The sequence below is a fragment of the Pristis pectinata genome, chromosome 5, assembly GCF_009764475.1.
Source record: "Pristis pectinata isolate sPriPec2 chromosome 5, sPriPec2.1.pri, whole genome shotgun sequence".
NCBI classification, from domain to species: Eukaryota; Metazoa; Chordata; class Chondrichthyes; order Rhinopristiformes; family Pristidae; genus Pristis; species Pristis pectinata.
Window position 1 is genome coordinate 16943552 of NC_067409.1, and position 16854 is coordinate 16960405.

The following is a 16854-nucleotide window of genomic DNA, read 5'->3' on the forward strand; positions in this document are numbered from 1 at the left end:
AAAAGCAATAACTGCAGAATATAACGTTACAGGGGAAAGTGCAGGCAGACAAATAAGGTGCAAGGGCCATGATGAAGTAGATTGAGAGATCGAGTTCCTCTTTATCGTATGAAAGGTCCATTAAATTGTCTCATAGCAATGGGATAGAAGCTGTCCTTGAGTCTGGTGGCACATGTTTTCAAACTTTTGTATCTTCTGCCCGATTTGGGGGGGGGGGGGGGGTGTGATGTGAGGGAAAGAAGAGAGAATGACTGGGGTGGGAGCAGTCTTTGATTATGCTGCTGCTTTCCCAAGGCAGCAGTAAGTGTAGACAAAGTAAATGGAGGCTGGTTCTTGTGATAGACAGGGCTGTGTTCACAACTCTGCAATTTCTTGAGGCCTTGGGCAGAGCAGTTTCCATACCAATCTGGATAGGATGCTGTCTGTGGTGCACCTGTAAAATAAATAAGTGAGGGTCATCAGGGACATGCTGAATTTTCTTGGTCTTCGGAGGAAGTAGAGGTACTGGTGTGCTTTCTTGGCCATAACATCTACGTGGTTGGACCTGGGCAAGCTGTTGGTGATATTTATATGTAGGAACTTGAAGCTCTCAACCATCTCCACCTCAGTACCATTGATACAGACGGGGTGTGTACTTTGCCCCACTTCCTAAAGTCGATGACCAGCTCTTGGAGTCGTGTGAAGGCCTGGTCAATGAAGAATGACGTATTTATTTCCCTTTGGGTCCATTAGTGAAGCAGAGGAATTTATAATCTGCTAATCTCATGTCATCCTTCCTGAGTGTCTCTTTAAAATTACAGAATTTAAATTGCCTAAATGCCATGGTTGGATTCGGACTCTTGCCTCTGAATTAATAGTTTAGAGCTGCTGTTGCTGGCCCACTATCTTGACCACTTTTGTTTCTGTCCTGCTTGTGCTGTTGTTAAAGAAATCCAAAAATATTATGACTTGTTAAATGAAAAAGCTGATTTTATTTTTGTGAATTTTTCCTTCGAATTTCAAACTGCAGATTTAACTTTAATTTGCTATTTAAACTTTTATATTGATCCAGTGCATATTCCAATCCTCTCTGTTTAACCAAACAATGTTGGTGGTTGGTTTTCACTTCCCAGTTTGCTTTCTGTCAGAATTCATCAATATGATTACTCTTCTGCTTGTTCATTCAGCATATGACCATGCTGAACACAGATCCTCCCAGAGCTTGCATCTGGTTGCAGCTGATATTATGAAAAGGGAAAGCCACACGCTGCTCATTGAGGGTGTGTGGGTATTTGTTCTTCCCTTTTATCATTTGTCTTGCTCCATTATACTTAAATATGCCAGTATTTGGAGAATTGACTTAAGTTTTCAATTTTGTTGAAAACTAATTGAGCCTAAGTGAGCATTGTAAATGGAACTAATTTTAACTTGTTGCAGTTGCACAACATAAATGTCAGCCGCACCCAGTTTTTTAAATCTCAGTTTTTGTTCATGTACTGTGTTTTACTTAACTATTTCAAAGCATCTTTCCTTATGACTTGATCATTACTTAAAACTTTGGTGTGAAGGGCACCATAAAAGTCAGTAAAATCTTACTGATATTTAAATTCAAACTTGTTTCACCCCTTGAACAAAACTTGCGATACAAATAATTGGTGATTAATGTATAATACCTTGTGATATTGTCATTTAGAATTTTTTGACAATTTTTCCTTAATTTCTTTCTCTACCTTCTACCCTAAAAATAATGTAGGTGGTCGTCATGGTGAAGGCTTTGACTTTGGCTTCACATTCCGCAATCCTGAAGATGTTTTCAGGGAATTCTTTGGAGGAAAAGATCCGTTTGCAGATTTCTTCAGTAAGTTATTATCCAATGTGAATCTGAGGTGCCAGTATTATATTTTTACAAATTACTTTGAATATGGAGGGTAGAATTTCCCAGAGAAAGTGATTAAAATTCAGCTGTTAACTTCAGTTGAGTCAAACTCTAAAAATTGTGTGTTGTTACATAAGGGAAAGATTTGTGTTTTCAAATTTTAAAAAAATTATAATTCTCAGCTTGTGTTGGCTTCTAGACTCCCCTAAGAGTTTTGTGAGGCTTTTGTATTACAAATCGAGTAAAGTAATTTTTAATTGAAGAAAATTCTTGTACCAGATCTTATGCATGGATTTGACTTGACTGCTGAAATATTTCACCAACGCGTGATTACTTATTCCTGCATAATAAATTCCAGTCATCTTGTTCAAGGCTAAATGTGTTGGAAACTTTTATAATTTTTGTTGGAACACTTGACAGTTTTATCAAGTTTATTTTGTATGGCTGGAGTGCATAACTGGTTTGTAATACTCTTCTGGGGTGTTAGTTTCATCTTCCTTACCTAAGAAATGGGAGCATTAATAGGCTATACAGCCCCTTGAGCCTGTAATGGCACTCAATAAATTGTCTTTGATTCTTTGTCTTAACCTTCCAAGTCATACAACATCCTGAAATAAAAACTTATTGTCTCTTTCCTTGCTATATACTGTAATTCCTGGAATTCCTTATTCAACTGCATTATGGGAGTAACTTTGCCTAAAGGACTGACAATTCAAGGTTCCTTGTGGAGGGCAATTATGGCCAGGCAATAAACACTGGCCTTGATGGCTTTGCCCACATCTTGAAAAATGAATTAAAGTGAAACAATTCAACTTAATATGTTGAGCACTGAAGCAAAAGGCTTGCTTTTCTGCTCCCTCTTTCTTGGAGGAGGGATCAAGATTTGATGGAATTGTTTAATATATGTAAGGCTTTCATTAAAACTTACTCTATATAACTGAAGACATGGTAAAGTATTGTATTCCAGAACTGTAATTAAGACCATAAATAGTACAATTAGTTTCACTTTGTGGCTGTTTTGTTTTTTAACAGCGGATGATCCCTTTGACAATTTTTTTGGACGACGTCGAAGGGGAGTTGAGAGAAGCAGGGGTGGAGGAGGGCCTTTCTTCTCTCCCTTTGGTGGATTTCCGGCATTTGATACTGGTAAATATTAAATAAAATATCAATATCTTGATTATGCAAACATTGCTAACGTGAAGCATGAAACATGAATATCAATCTTTAATGCTTCAATACTTAAATCTGTAATTAAAGCAAAGACCACTTAATTATAGTTTAAATGCAAGGATTTGTATATAAGAGCACATGCTCACTTAATGTAGCCACTAGCAATTGGCTGGCTACTTTTGACTAAGTTCTCATTATTACTTTTGAAACTGATGCTGAATAATACTGATGCCTGCTTTTGGAAAAATCAAATTTGTTGATTTTTGCACGTGGTTGTTGATCAGGAATGGAGATTTGACTTGAAACAGTTGTTGATCATTGGGTCTAAACTAGCTGAATAAGTATATAGGGACTGAAACACTACTGGCCCAGTAACTATGTATCATTAAATCCTCTTGCTTGGAATTAGTGATTCCTTAATTGGATCCTTGCTGTTAAAACTAACCAGTGGAACATATTGAAGGGCCAACAATGAGGGTAGTGTAACAGTTTTTAAATGGGGTGCAACTTCTACCTTCTCTAGGTTGTGAAAGGAGGAGCGGGCATTAAAGATTTTGAATTCCACATGAATCGGTCCATAAAATTTACTTCTGTGTATATTTTTAAGTTTTTAAAAATGAACAAATTCCTGCGGATGCTGCTTCATTATCAAATACAGAAATGAGTTGGAGATTGTGCTCAAGCTCCAACATTCACTTTTTTTTTGCAAGTTCTTCAAATTACTTTGGTTGGTTCTTCAGTGAATAATTATTCTGTACAATTTTTAATGCTACAATAGAATTAAATGTCTGTCAGCCCAGGAACTGATTTTTTTTCTGCATAATTCATTCATTTTGTTCAATGCCTCAGTGACTTGGAATGTCATTTACACAATTGCCCTTTGACTATGATAACATGAACAAATGCCTCTTGATAACCACCTGATCCAGAATATTTGAAGGGAATTGCCTTTTGGAGTTACCACATCAGTTATTTGATAATTTGTATGTCTTTGAGGGTAGTTAAGCTGTCTTTGATTTTGTTTTTATCAGAACCTTTCTCCAAGTTGAGAGCTGCACATGCATTAGGTTTTGTAAGACTTTAAAGCTAATACATTTTGGTTATGAGCTAATACATTGTGGTTAATGTTTGCTAAAGTAAATGTACTGTGTGGAACTGGACTTAGAATGCTGAAAATTCAGATTTGTACCATTTTTGATTGACAGTGAAGTAATACCCTTAGTTTTTAATAATCTGATTTGAACTGCATAAGCAACCTTTTCAATTTATTAATTGTTAATTTAGAAACATGGAAGTTCAGAGCAGGAGTTGGGTATTTGACTCTTTATGCCTGGTCTGTGATTCATTTTGATCATACCCTGTTCCTGGTTTTCTCTCCTGTCTTCCCTTTATCATGAAGAACTATATCTAACTTGTTGAAAATAATTTAGCTTTAGCTGCTTTCTTTGGGGAATTCCACACATTCACTGTTTTCCGGTAAAGAAATTTCTGTCTCAATCCCTCATGGCTAAGTCCTTTTCCTCGGACTATAACCCGTGGTCCTGGATTCCCTCACCATTCCTGCAGCTAGACTACCAGTCCTATTAGAATTATGTGGGTTTCTGAGATCTCATTCTTCAAAACTGTAATAAATATAAGCCTACTTCCCCCAATCTCTCTCTATATCAGTTCTGCCATCCCAGGACTTGGTTTGACAAACCTTTGCTGCGCTTGCTCTGTAGAAAGATCATCTTTGAAGAGAAGACTGAAGTTGCGCACAATACCGCTGGTAGCAATTGCATACAACCTCATCAATTTTATAATTATTGCTGTCAGTACAAATTTTCAATCTCTGAAAAGAGGCAGAGTATCTTTTTGTTATCCTTATTTTATTCCTTGATCGGGATTTAGATTGCACTTCTTATTGCATCAACTTTCAAAAAATTTCATTTTAACTAAATGTTTTTTTAAAAATTAGTATAATTGTCTAATTGCTTCTTTAGGTTTTACTTCATTCAGTTCATTTGGGAATCTTGGAACAGCGTCATTTTCCTCTTCTTCATTTGGAGGTACTGGAATGGGTAACTTTCGATCAGTATCAACGTCCACAAAATTTATTAATGGCAGGAAAATCACCACTAAGAGGTATTTTAAATATTAAATTTTGTTATTCGATATAAAAGATTGTTTAAGTTTCTGAACTTTCTGATAAGATTTACTGAACTTATTTTTTTAAACAAAGCCTACCTTTCCTCTCCCAAAGTTGGTTTTTATTGATTTCAGTAAAAACTCAGTTGGGGCAATTGATAATCATTTCTGTTCCTCTGGCATGTTGTTTATCACAGACTTGTTGGAAACATAAGTAGTAAGGATAAGCCATGCCGCCCCTTGAATCTGTTCCACTATTTAATGAGATCATTGCTTCTATGTCTGCTCCACTTAACTGTCCAAATCCCATATCCTTTCATTACCCTGGATTTCAAAAATGTATTTATCTTTCCATATTAGGTAGTGAATTCCAACAATTCACATCTGAGTGAAGAAATTCCTCTGGACTTCATGTCCTAAATATCCTTAATTCTTTCAAAATCTTTTAACCTCAGTTCCAGAGAATATAGGCCTATTTACTTGAATGAATTGATAAATCTTTGGAAACAGGAATATTCTTGTGGCAAGGAGACTGAAACAGAGCTTCAAGCATAGCCACATCAAATCTCTTTACATTTGTAGCAAATCTTCTTAACTATTTAAATCTAAACTCCACATAGTAAAGGTTAATGTGTGCTTTCCTAATTGTTTGCAGTTCCTTGATAACATTTCTTGTTTGAGGAAATACTAACATCTCCTTGAGCAACATTTAGGTATTGCTCCATTTTTTTGGGGGGAAAAAAATAAGTGCTTTGGCATTATTTCTACCGAAGTAAATTTGGCCATTTCATATTTCATATCCATTAATCAATTCTCAGACAGTTGATATATTAAGTCTGTACTCATTTGTGAAAATCTTGTGTATATATTTTTAAAAATTCTTTCGTGGCACCTTATTGAATGCCTTTTGGAAATGTAAAGATACTATATTCACTGGTTCCTCATCACATGCTCAAAAGCTCTAAATGTGTCATACATGAATTCCATCTGGAAACCATGTTGACTATTTTCTGAGTATAGTTATGCTTTCGTAATGGATTTCAAAATTCTCTCCTTTACTGATGTCAGGCCAGCTGGTCTGTAGTGTACTGTTTTCTCTCTCCTTTTCTTGAATATCAGTTTGACACTTCCAAACCACTGGGGCCATTCTAAAAACTAGGAGATTTTGTTACATTACTAATGCTAACCCTGTACCAAGTCTTTGAACTTGGCAGTGAAGTATAGGAGTTTCAATGGCTTTTGGTGCCTTTTAGCTTTTCTGATACCACTACTTTAATGGTATTTAGCTTCCTGTATATTATACCTCTTGGTCCCCTGCTCTATTTGGAATGTTTTTTGTCCTCTCAGCAAATACTTAGTTTGTGTCTTCATGGTTATGTTTCAGCCACTTCCTTATTCCATGTCAGAATTTCAAAGCCGAATCTAATATAGCTTGATTTCTGGTTAATTCAACTATGTTCTATTCTAAGGAGCAGTTTCCTCTATCCATTCATTCCATGTTTTGGAACACCAATTTCCTTATCTATTATTTTGCTTTCAGATCGGTCATTTCGATAAACTAGTTTTCCAAATTTATTTTTGAAGTTGATGCCTGACTTTTTAAACTTTCAGGATTGTAGAGAACGGCCAAGAAAGAGTGGAAGTAGAGGAAGATGGCCAATTAAAATCTTTAACAATAAATGGTAAGGAGCAGCTACTGCGGTTGGATAACAAGTAAATGTTCCCTCATATTTAACAAATGAAAATGGATGAGCATTCATGGGGAAAAGATTTTTGGGAATATTCTTGAAGGAACTTTACATTATGTGTAACATTTAGTTCAAATTAGTTCTGCTGCTCATGGCACCAATAATCCGATGATGTTTATGCCATACTTGGAGTTTACTTTGACGGGACCACAGAATAGGACCATCTGGTATTGATTTTTTTTTGAGTTGTTACAAATTTATTGATGCACTTTCCTGTATAACAGTTTCCATTGAGCATATTTACCTTGTGAATCTAAGATGATTTGTCCACTCCAAATTTTTCCAGTTAAATGAATGCAGTTTAGTGTCTAACTTGCTGGACCTGTTAAAATTTTCTAACGCTCTTTTGTACTTGCCAGTAAATATAATTAAGAATATTTAATGATATAGTTTGCATTTTTTTTTGCTTTAAATTTTGTCTTTTTGTGGTTTTAGTTTGCATGTATGCCACAATAATGTTGGGAACTATTAGTGTTTATGCTGTTTAAAATCTGATCACACTTGACAATTTAACATGTTGATGCTGGCAGAATGAAATCTTGCTATTTGTTAACAAATGACATGAATATGTTTGTGGCACAACCATTAAAAGGGCATGGAAAAATATAATGCGTCTATGTGGTGATTTGGTTTATTTGCAAATTTGCACATTTTATTTGTAGCTGTATTAGTGTGCATTGCTTTATTACAATCACATAATGTGATTGAAAAAAATCTTGATTGCCTTCTGGAATATAATTCCTACTAAATTGTTAGGCATGAAAAGATGACCATCAGTTAAAATCTTTTTTCTGTGGGGGAAATTGAAGTTGGAATGCATGTTTGAAGAATTGAATGAAGATAAAATAACATTGGAACAAACAAATATAAAAAATTTAATTATAAATAGTCATATTACGTTTAATGTCATTAGTGAACTTGTGTAATGGCTTTCCTGTGCAATACTTTTTAGAAGCAAAGCATTAAATATACATGGAAAGTTATTAGAGGTATTTCTCTGTATAGCCAGCATTGGTCTCCTGCATAACAAAATATCTATTGCTTAGATGTCAGTTTTGGAGACTGTTCAAATGCCTGCCATACCAGTACTGAATGGACAATATTTTCAGTAGCAGTGACTAATGTTAATTCAGTGCCACAAGACAAAAAGCTGAACGTAAATGATCAGATAGTCCTTAAGCTCAGTTCCTTGCAGCCTTGTTCACAGCATGTTCAGCAAGTGCCACTTTCTGGCACAAAACTAAGATTTAAAACAAAACTCTATTCTTGAGAGTAAGCTAATTTTAAGACTGTTCTCCTGAATTGTATTAGCAATTAAAGATGAGGTTATGGAGACTAGTGATAAATAGGTTACTTGCATACAGCTTCATTTTGACATTTGTTTCTAGTTTGCACCACCCTATTCCAATTATCAATAACAATCTTGATACTACCTAATTACTTGTTTAATTGGTGGGAAAACTTCCATATTTCCGTTGCCATTTGTGCAGAGGAGTACTTACTGACATCACTGTTTATGGTCAAGCTCTAATTTTAATGTTGTACTTCCTTTTTCTGAATTCCCTTTCAGAATTCCTTTGTCTACTTTTTATTCCTTTAATCATATGCCTAATATCATCCCTTAATCTTTTGTCGAGGAAATACAAGTATATTCAAGGATAACCTGTCCTTTATAATTTGACCTTTTTAGCCAAAGACCCAAATCTCTGAATCCATTGTGATAACTTGGTGATTTTAAGCTGGGTATAAATTTAATGATTGCCACCACATCCAGACTTTTTCAAGGGCCTTTATCTTCCATTATTCTTGATGTAGCATAACCAAAATCTTGTTTACTGTTACGCTCTGTTTTGTATTGCTTCAGCCTAGCTATGCATCCTAATAAACTATTTGCTTTTGTTGTGGCTTGACAGCACTGGTTGTGGACTTGGATACACTGAATTATTACACACACTTTCTTTGCCTTTCAACAATTTAACATTGATAACTAGTGTGAGCTGCGTGTTAAATGTCATCTACTGGATTGGGGTGCAATCTAATGTCATTTCTAAGCAAGGTTGCAATTTTTGAAGTGTTACAGCACTGACAGATTTTGATACCATCTGGAAAATGGTGAACAATACTACCATTGCCTTTGTGTGATAGTATGAAGCATGATGCTCCAAACATTGTTGTCTGCAGGATTTGACTTGGAGTATCACTTAAATCCAATTTTAACTAATCTCTGCACCAATCCACATATTATTTTGAGGTACTTTATCAGCATTTTGAAGTCTAAATGTAGTGTCTAATTGGGATGTTATCTGTGAACATGGTAAATGGGTTTGGTGTGGTGGGTGGGGCAGGGGAAGAAATCATCAAATTGTTAAGACCGGACTGCATTTCCTTTAGCAAAGTTGTTTTCTGTCAATGTCGAGGATTGGTATAGAGCATTCCTAATATTTCCAAACTTCCCACTGACATCAGGTTAATAAGCCTACAATATCACAATTTTAATGACTTTTTGAGTATTGATACAGCTACCAGGATGAATGATGTCCTGGTGCATTCTACAGATGCTCAGTGCAGTCCTTTAACACTGTCTCTAATAAAACTTTATTTTTATTTTGTTATTGCGGCCCTGATATGCACATGAAACACCAAGATCCAGGCATCCATACTGTTCTCTATATTGATATTTTGACTGATCTGAAGAGTTGAGTGCAGTTGTTCTTCTCATGAGGGAAATGTTTTTTTTAATTGACACGCATTGCTACCTGACATCTTTTTGTTCATGGTGGTTAATAAATTAACTTGGTTTAACTGTACTCTTGAAATTGAGAAATCTTGCATTGGAATAGTTTGTTTTAGTTTTTATTCTATAGCACTGTTTTAACCTCGGGATAAACCCATTTGTCCAAGATTGTTGAATTTTTGGCAACTTCTGTCCTTCGAAATCCAAGTGCTCCAGCAGGTGGAAATTTTTTTTATGAATCAACTAAATTGGGTAACTTTAGGTAATGTTCTTCCACATAATTTTTTAACAAGTTCTGTTATCTCTGAACCTTTGAGATTGTCAAGCTGTTTAATATTTTACTCAATAGAGTGAAAACTATTTAAACTTATAAATGACCCTGTCAATACTTTGCCCTCCTTACCTCATGGTACACTTTACAAGTCCCTTTCATGCATTAGGAGGTGAGTATAGGGTGTGAGCTTATTTTGAAATGCCATTGATGCCATTTTTCTTATGTATTCACATTAATGGAGTTTCAAGTAATGCTTTGCTCATAGTTAAGATCATTGTTATAATTAACTCTAGACTCTTTATAGACCTATTCCTATTAATGTTCCAATGTTAGGCACAAGTAAGCATGTGGCCAACCATTACTAAAATTTGCCACTGTCATTGTAAAAGTAAATATTAACAAGGAAATGCTAAAATAAACAGCATTGATTAAGTTGCTTAATGATGAGGATCCAGCTTGTTTGTACTTGTGCACGCCCAACCCAGTGCTATAAATATTTGGGCCTTGGTGTCTATTTGGAATTCAGATTCCACTGTTTCTACCTACTGCGGGTGAATGAAATCTAGAGGCAGACAGAATTGAAACTTGAGTCCTGCCATGAACTTCATTTTTGTTCCATCTCAGAAGAGGGGCTGAGTTTTGTTCTGGGATATTCCAAGGGGGATTCACTGATTTGCGTTCTTTACTTTGGGCACTAGTCACAAAAATGCTGAGCTGTTTTGTACCGAGCTTGGTTCCGTGCATGTATTATTGGCTGCACATGCAACTTCTATTACTTCAGCACCGATACCCAGCAAGAAGTTATCTTAGCTTCCCTAATCTTCACATCTATAGAAATAGAGAGAGAGAGAGAAAAAATTCTTGTTAACTTTTCTCTATATTATCCAGGTTTATTCAGAAATGTCTCTATATTTGGGTTTGCTGAACACTTAAATCTAAGCAAAAGCTGCAGTAAAATCAGGAAATGCTGCAAGTACTCAGTCAGGCAGCATCTATGGGATAAATCAGTTAATGGGTCAATAATCCTTCATCTTAAATCTGAGTACAAACTGATATGGTAGAGTCAGACATGGGATGGAACGGAGCATCATTGGAAAGCATGGCAGGTTTATGAATTAATGGTGAGATTATAGGAGCAAGTAGCTTTAAAGAACCATTGTAAGAATCTTGTATGTATACCAATGTGCTTAAAATAATTAGATAATAGACCAGGTAGGTTGGACCTTGTGTAGAGATTCGTGGAATTAAACAGCATGGAGACAGGCCCTCCAGTCCAACTTGTCCATGCTGACTAAGATGCCTGTCTATTGCTAATCACGTCCAGTCTGCAGTTGGCCCACGTCCCTTTTGAACCTTTCCTATCCATGTACCTGTCCAAATGTCTTTTAAATGTTGTAATTGTACCTACTTCTACCACAACCTCTGGCAACTCATCTGTGTACCCACCATCCTCTGGAAAAACTCGTTCCTCAGGTCCCCTTTAAATCTTTCCCCGCTCACATTAAATCCATGCCCTCTAGTTTTAAACTCCCTTACGTTGGGGAAAAAGATTGACTATCTACCCACATAATTTTATAAACCTCTATGATATCACCCTCCTTTGCTCCAAGGAAAATGGTGCCAGCTTATCCAATCTCTCCTTGTAACTCAAGCCCTCTAGTCCAGGCAACATTCCTGTGAATCTTTTTTGCACTCTAGCTTAATCATATCCTTCCTATAGTGTGGCAACAAGAACTGCAGACAATACTGCAACTGTGGCCTAACCAAACAATTTGTACATCTGTAACATGATATTCCAACCCCTACATTCAATGCCTTGGCTGATGAAGACAAGCAGGCCATATGCCTTCATCACTGTCTACCTATGTTGCCACTTTAAAGGAACTATGTACTTGTATCCCAAGGTCATGCTGTTTAATAACTTTCCCCATGGCCCTGCCATTCTACATGTCCTGGCTGCATAAATTTGCCAAACTGCATCACTTCATACTTTTGAGTTAAATTCCATCAGCCATTCCCTGGCCCACTTTTCCAGTTGATCTAGATCCTGTTCTAAGCTTAGAAAACCTCTTCACTGTCCACTATACCATCAATTTTGTTATCTGTAAACTTACTCATCATTGCCACTTACGTTCTCTTTCGAATCATTATGACTAACAATAAAGGAATCCAGCACCAATCCCTGCAGTATACCACTGGTTACAGGTCTCCAATCTGAAAATCAAGACTCCTACCACAAGACATTTTTGTATCCAATTGGCTAGTTCATCCTGGATTTCATATATTCTAATGTTCTGGGCAAGCCTACCATGCAGGACACCACTACTCTGCCCTCATCAATCCTCTTGGTCACCTCTTCAAAAACAAAACAATCAAATTTATGAGACATGATTTCCCATGAACAAAGCCATGCTGACTATCCCTAATCAGTCTTTGTCTTTCCAAATGCAAATAAATCCTCTCTCTCAGAATTCCTTGCAGAAACTTCCCAACCACTCAAGTAAGGTTCACTGGCCAGTAGTGAGCCTTGATTTGACCTTGCAGCCCTTAAAAGAAAGCACAACATTAGTCATCCCCCCAGTCTTCCAATAACTCAGCTGTGGCTAACAAAGATACAAAATACCTAGCAATCTCCTTGCTTCCTATAATGTCCTAGGACCTATCTGGTAAGGCCCCAGGGATTTATCCAGCTTTAAGTGCTTCAAGACCACTAGTGGCTCTTCCTCCATTATGTCAATATGCTTTGGGATGTCACAGTTCTTTCCTCTATACTCATTAGCTTCCATATGCTCCACAGTAAATACAGATGAAGTATTCATTTAAGACTTTGTCTTTCTCCTGTGGCTCTACACATAGGTTACTACACTGATCTTTCAGGAGACCTACCCTTTTGCTAGTTACTCTTTTGCTCTTAATCTTTTTGGAATCTCCTTTATGTTGTCTGCCAAGGATTTCTCATGTCCCTTGTTTGCCTTCCTAATTTCCTTCTCAAGTATACTCCAACATCCCTTGTATTCATCAAGAGACTCATTTGGTATCAGCTGACTATACCTGACATAAGCCTCTATTTTCATGACCAGAGCCCCAATATCCTCTTTCAAACAGGGTTCCCTAATTCTGCTAGCCTTGCCCTTCACTCTAACAGGACCATACTATCTCACCATCTGCCAGACATCCCTTTGCTTGCTAAGGGCCTCTCCCAATCAACCTTTGAGTTCTTGTCTAATGAACTTAATTCACTTTGCCCCTCTCAGATCCTTCTGTTTCTTGGCACTTCTCAGTATCCTTTTATTTGTGTTCCTTCCATATTTTTGTCTTCAAATGCACTAACCTTTTTTTTTTCTCCTGATTGAATTTAATTTACCACTTTTGTGCCCACTTGACCAGTTTGTTGTCCTGTTCTCTGTAGCTTGCTTTATCAATTCACATAGCCAATTTTGCTATCAGTTAAAAATTTCCTAATTATGGCTCCCATTGGTTAAGTTCAAGTTATTGATCTTTGCCTCAAAAATAAAGGAACCCATTAGCACCTACTGTGAGCAGCCAGCACCATTTGTCCTTTGCTTTCCTATCATTGAGCTAATTTCGAAACTAACTTGGTTTTTTGCTTATTACTGATCTGCCTGCCATATAGAATGTTGCCATATACCTTGCTGAAATTAATATACCATACAACATACATCCCACCCTTACTACTTTTCCTCAAAAAATTTAGCCACACCCCTAACAAATCTAGGCCGCCTAAGAGACATGAGCTGCAGATGCTGGAATCTGGAGCAATGCATGCAAAATGCTGGAGGAACTCAGCAGGTCAGGTAGCATCTGTGGAGGCAAATAAACAGTCAACATTTCGGGTCAAAACCCTTCATCAGTCGTGATATAGTGGATAGTGATGTAGCATTAATTTGGGCTGAAATCAAGAAAAGCAGGGAAGGAAGATAAGGTGGTTAATAGTCTGTAGATCCCAAAATGTGACCTCTTAATAGGTCAAAGCATGAAGGAGAAGTATTAAGAGTAGGTTTGAAGGGAACTGCAATTATCATGGGAGATTTTTATCCACACATGAACAAACTAGCAATATATTGTTAAAGAATAAATTAGTAGAATGCATCAGGGATTTTTTTTTTAAGAGCAGTGCATTGCAGGGCCTACCTGGGAAGGCTTATTTTAGATGTGGTCTTATATTAAGGGGAAGGGTTGGTAAGGGACCTTGTGGTTAAAGGTCCTTTGGGGTGGGGTGACCACAATATGATTGAATTCTAAATGCATTTTGAGGATGAACACCATAGGTCCATAACCAGTGTCATCAATTTTAATAACGGCAATTATCATGGTATGAGGGTCAGGTATGAGGAACAGTGGCAGATAGTCAAACATGTCTATAATGCTCAGTGAGAGTTTATCCCAATCAGAAATGGTTACAATCCATGGTTATCAAAGGAGGTAAAGGATAATAAATTGAAAATTATGGTGTATATATAGTGGCATGAGCTAGTGGTAGACCAGAGGACTGAGAATTTTTTGGGATCCAGAAGCAGAAGACTAACAAAGCCTGTTAAAATGGAGAAAATTAATTTTGACAAAACTTGTCGTATAAAACAAAATCTGTGAATATATAAATAGGAGGAAAGTGATTAAGGTAAATGTGGAGCCTCTGGAGAACAAGGCCGATAAATTAATAACAGCAAACAAAAGTTACATGTTGAATTTTTGTTTTGCATCAGCCATCACCATCGAAGACATTGTTATTACCCCTGAGATTTCAGACAGGCTAATTTCGTGTGACATGGTAGAACTTACAAAATTATGAGGGGAAAGGTATTGAAGGAACTCTAGGAGTCAATGGCAGACAAGTTGCCAGGACCTGATGGCTTTCGTGCTAGGGTTTCAAAGGAATTGGCTACAGAGATGGTGGACCCATGAATTGAAAATTTTCTTCTCTAAACTCTGTGAGGGTACCAGAAGATTTGAAAACAGCCAATGAGATTCCTGTGTTCAAAAAAGGATCAAGGCAGAATGTGGGGAATCATAGGCCAGTTAGTTTAACAGCCATTATTGATAAGATGCTTGAGTCAATAATCAGAGGAAAGCTGAATGTAATAAAACCCAGTCGATGTGGTTTTATGAAGGGTAAATCATGTTTGGCAAATTTGCTCAAATTCTTTGAGGATGTAACAGGGAGAATTAATAAAGGGGAACCTATTGATGTAGTGCATTTAGATTTCCTCAAGGTGCTATGTATGAGGCTGGTGCCTAAATTGCAAGCCCATGGTATCAGTGGAAGTGTGAGAGATTGAAAATTGGCAGTCACATAGGAAGTGGGTAGAAATACGTCCTTTTCAGACTTGAACAGACTATTGAACGGTTCCCTTATACGACAAGATGGACTCTGACCTCAAGATCTACCTTGCTCCTTATTGCACTACACTTACTCTGTACTGTTATTGTTTTTACCTGTATTACATCAATGCACCGTGTACTACCTCAATGTAACCGCACTGTGTAATGAATTGACCTGTACGATCAGTATGCAAGACAAGTTTTTCACTGTACCTTGGTACAAGTGACAATAATGAACCAATACCAATGAAGGAGGTAACTGGTGGAATGCGCTAGGGATCAGTTCTGGCTCACAATTGTTCACTATGTACAGAACGACCTGGAGGAAGGAACAGTATGCAAGGTTTCTAAATTTGCCAATAATACAAGAATAGGTGAAGGGCATATGTGAGGAGGATACTGTGATTCTAACAGGATGTCAATTGAGTGAGTGGGCAAAAGATTGGTATATAGAGTTTAATGTGGAGATGTGTGAGGTCATGCATGTCAGTAAGAGAAATCAAAAGGCAGATTACTATCTAAATGAAGAGAGACTACAAGTGAGTAAAGTACAGAGGGATCCAGGTGTTCCAGGGCATGAATCACAGAAAGCTAGCAGGCAGGTCTACTGTTCTTGTGTAATTGAGCTTTCCATTTCTCTCTTGGGAGATGAGGATAGTTTCTTCCCCCTATTTCTGCTTTGAAAACTGTACACCCTGCACTCTTCCCCAGATTCTAAGGGAGGTTCATTGAACAGAAACATTGCTTGTTTATGTAAGATGTATAGTATTTCAGATGTTGCTTGACTGGCTGCGTTCATCCAGTATTTTTGTTTGTTAAAGGAAACTAGAGAACCAGATAAGGTTCTAGGAAAATGGCTGATACAAGCTTGTAATTTATATCTTATTTAATTAATTTATATTCACCAGTAGCTATGCTGGTTTTAAAATAGTATCTCTGGGTTACCATTCAGTAACATAACCACAACAATGCCCAATAAAACAGTAGCATTAAAAGAAAACTGCTTACCTTAATGACTTGAGTATTGAATTTCATTCTTGTGAAACCAAGAAATAAGTTCAAAGGCCAGTGGAATTCATTCTTTGGCAAGTATACTCTGAAGCTGCTTTTGGATGTGGTTAACATTGTGTCTGGCCCTTATCCAATTTCCTTTCACTCCAGTATTGGAATTACTATACATCTTACAAAAGGCTTTTGAAATAAAATAACCTTTATTGAGGAATACTAAGTGGCTCCGAATCTAACTATTATTAATGAGTAAACAGCATTTATGGATTCACTGAAATATGTATTTAATGTTTCAAAGACTCATTGTAAATGCATCTGACTAGTTTATAAACAATTTAAGTTCAATATCTTTCCACACTGATTTCAAGCAGCAGTTTGGTGTACTTTCAGATTTTACCTCTTTCACCATCTTTCACCATCACATCACAAACATTAGATCTTCAAAGAATATCTTGCAGTCTAATGTGAAATGCTACTTGTATGCTTTTTTGTTTCTTTTACTTGGTAGGAATATAGCATTTAGATCAGGTCATTGTAGTGATAGCACATTAAAAGTTTGCACTGTAGAAAGAAGTCATTCAGCTCATTATCTTTTGAT

General features: G+C 36.7%; 1 protein-coding gene across 1 annotated transcript in view; it reads left to right on the top strand.

Annotated features, from left to right (window-relative positions):
* dnajb6b (DnaJ heat shock protein family (Hsp40) member B6b) overlaps positions 1–16854 on the top strand; it is an 89553-nt gene that overhangs the window by 33929 nt on the left and 38770 nt on the right. Inside the window, exons 5-8 of the mRNA XM_052016214.1 lie at positions 1733–1837; positions 2888–3001; positions 5008–5149; positions 6764–6834. Of these exons, the coding sequence (XP_051872174.1) occupies positions 1733–1837; positions 2888–3001; positions 5008–5149; positions 6764–6834 (432 nt within the window). The remainder of the gene's footprint in view (positions 1–1732; positions 1838–2887; positions 3002–5007; positions 5150–6763; positions 6835–16854) is intronic.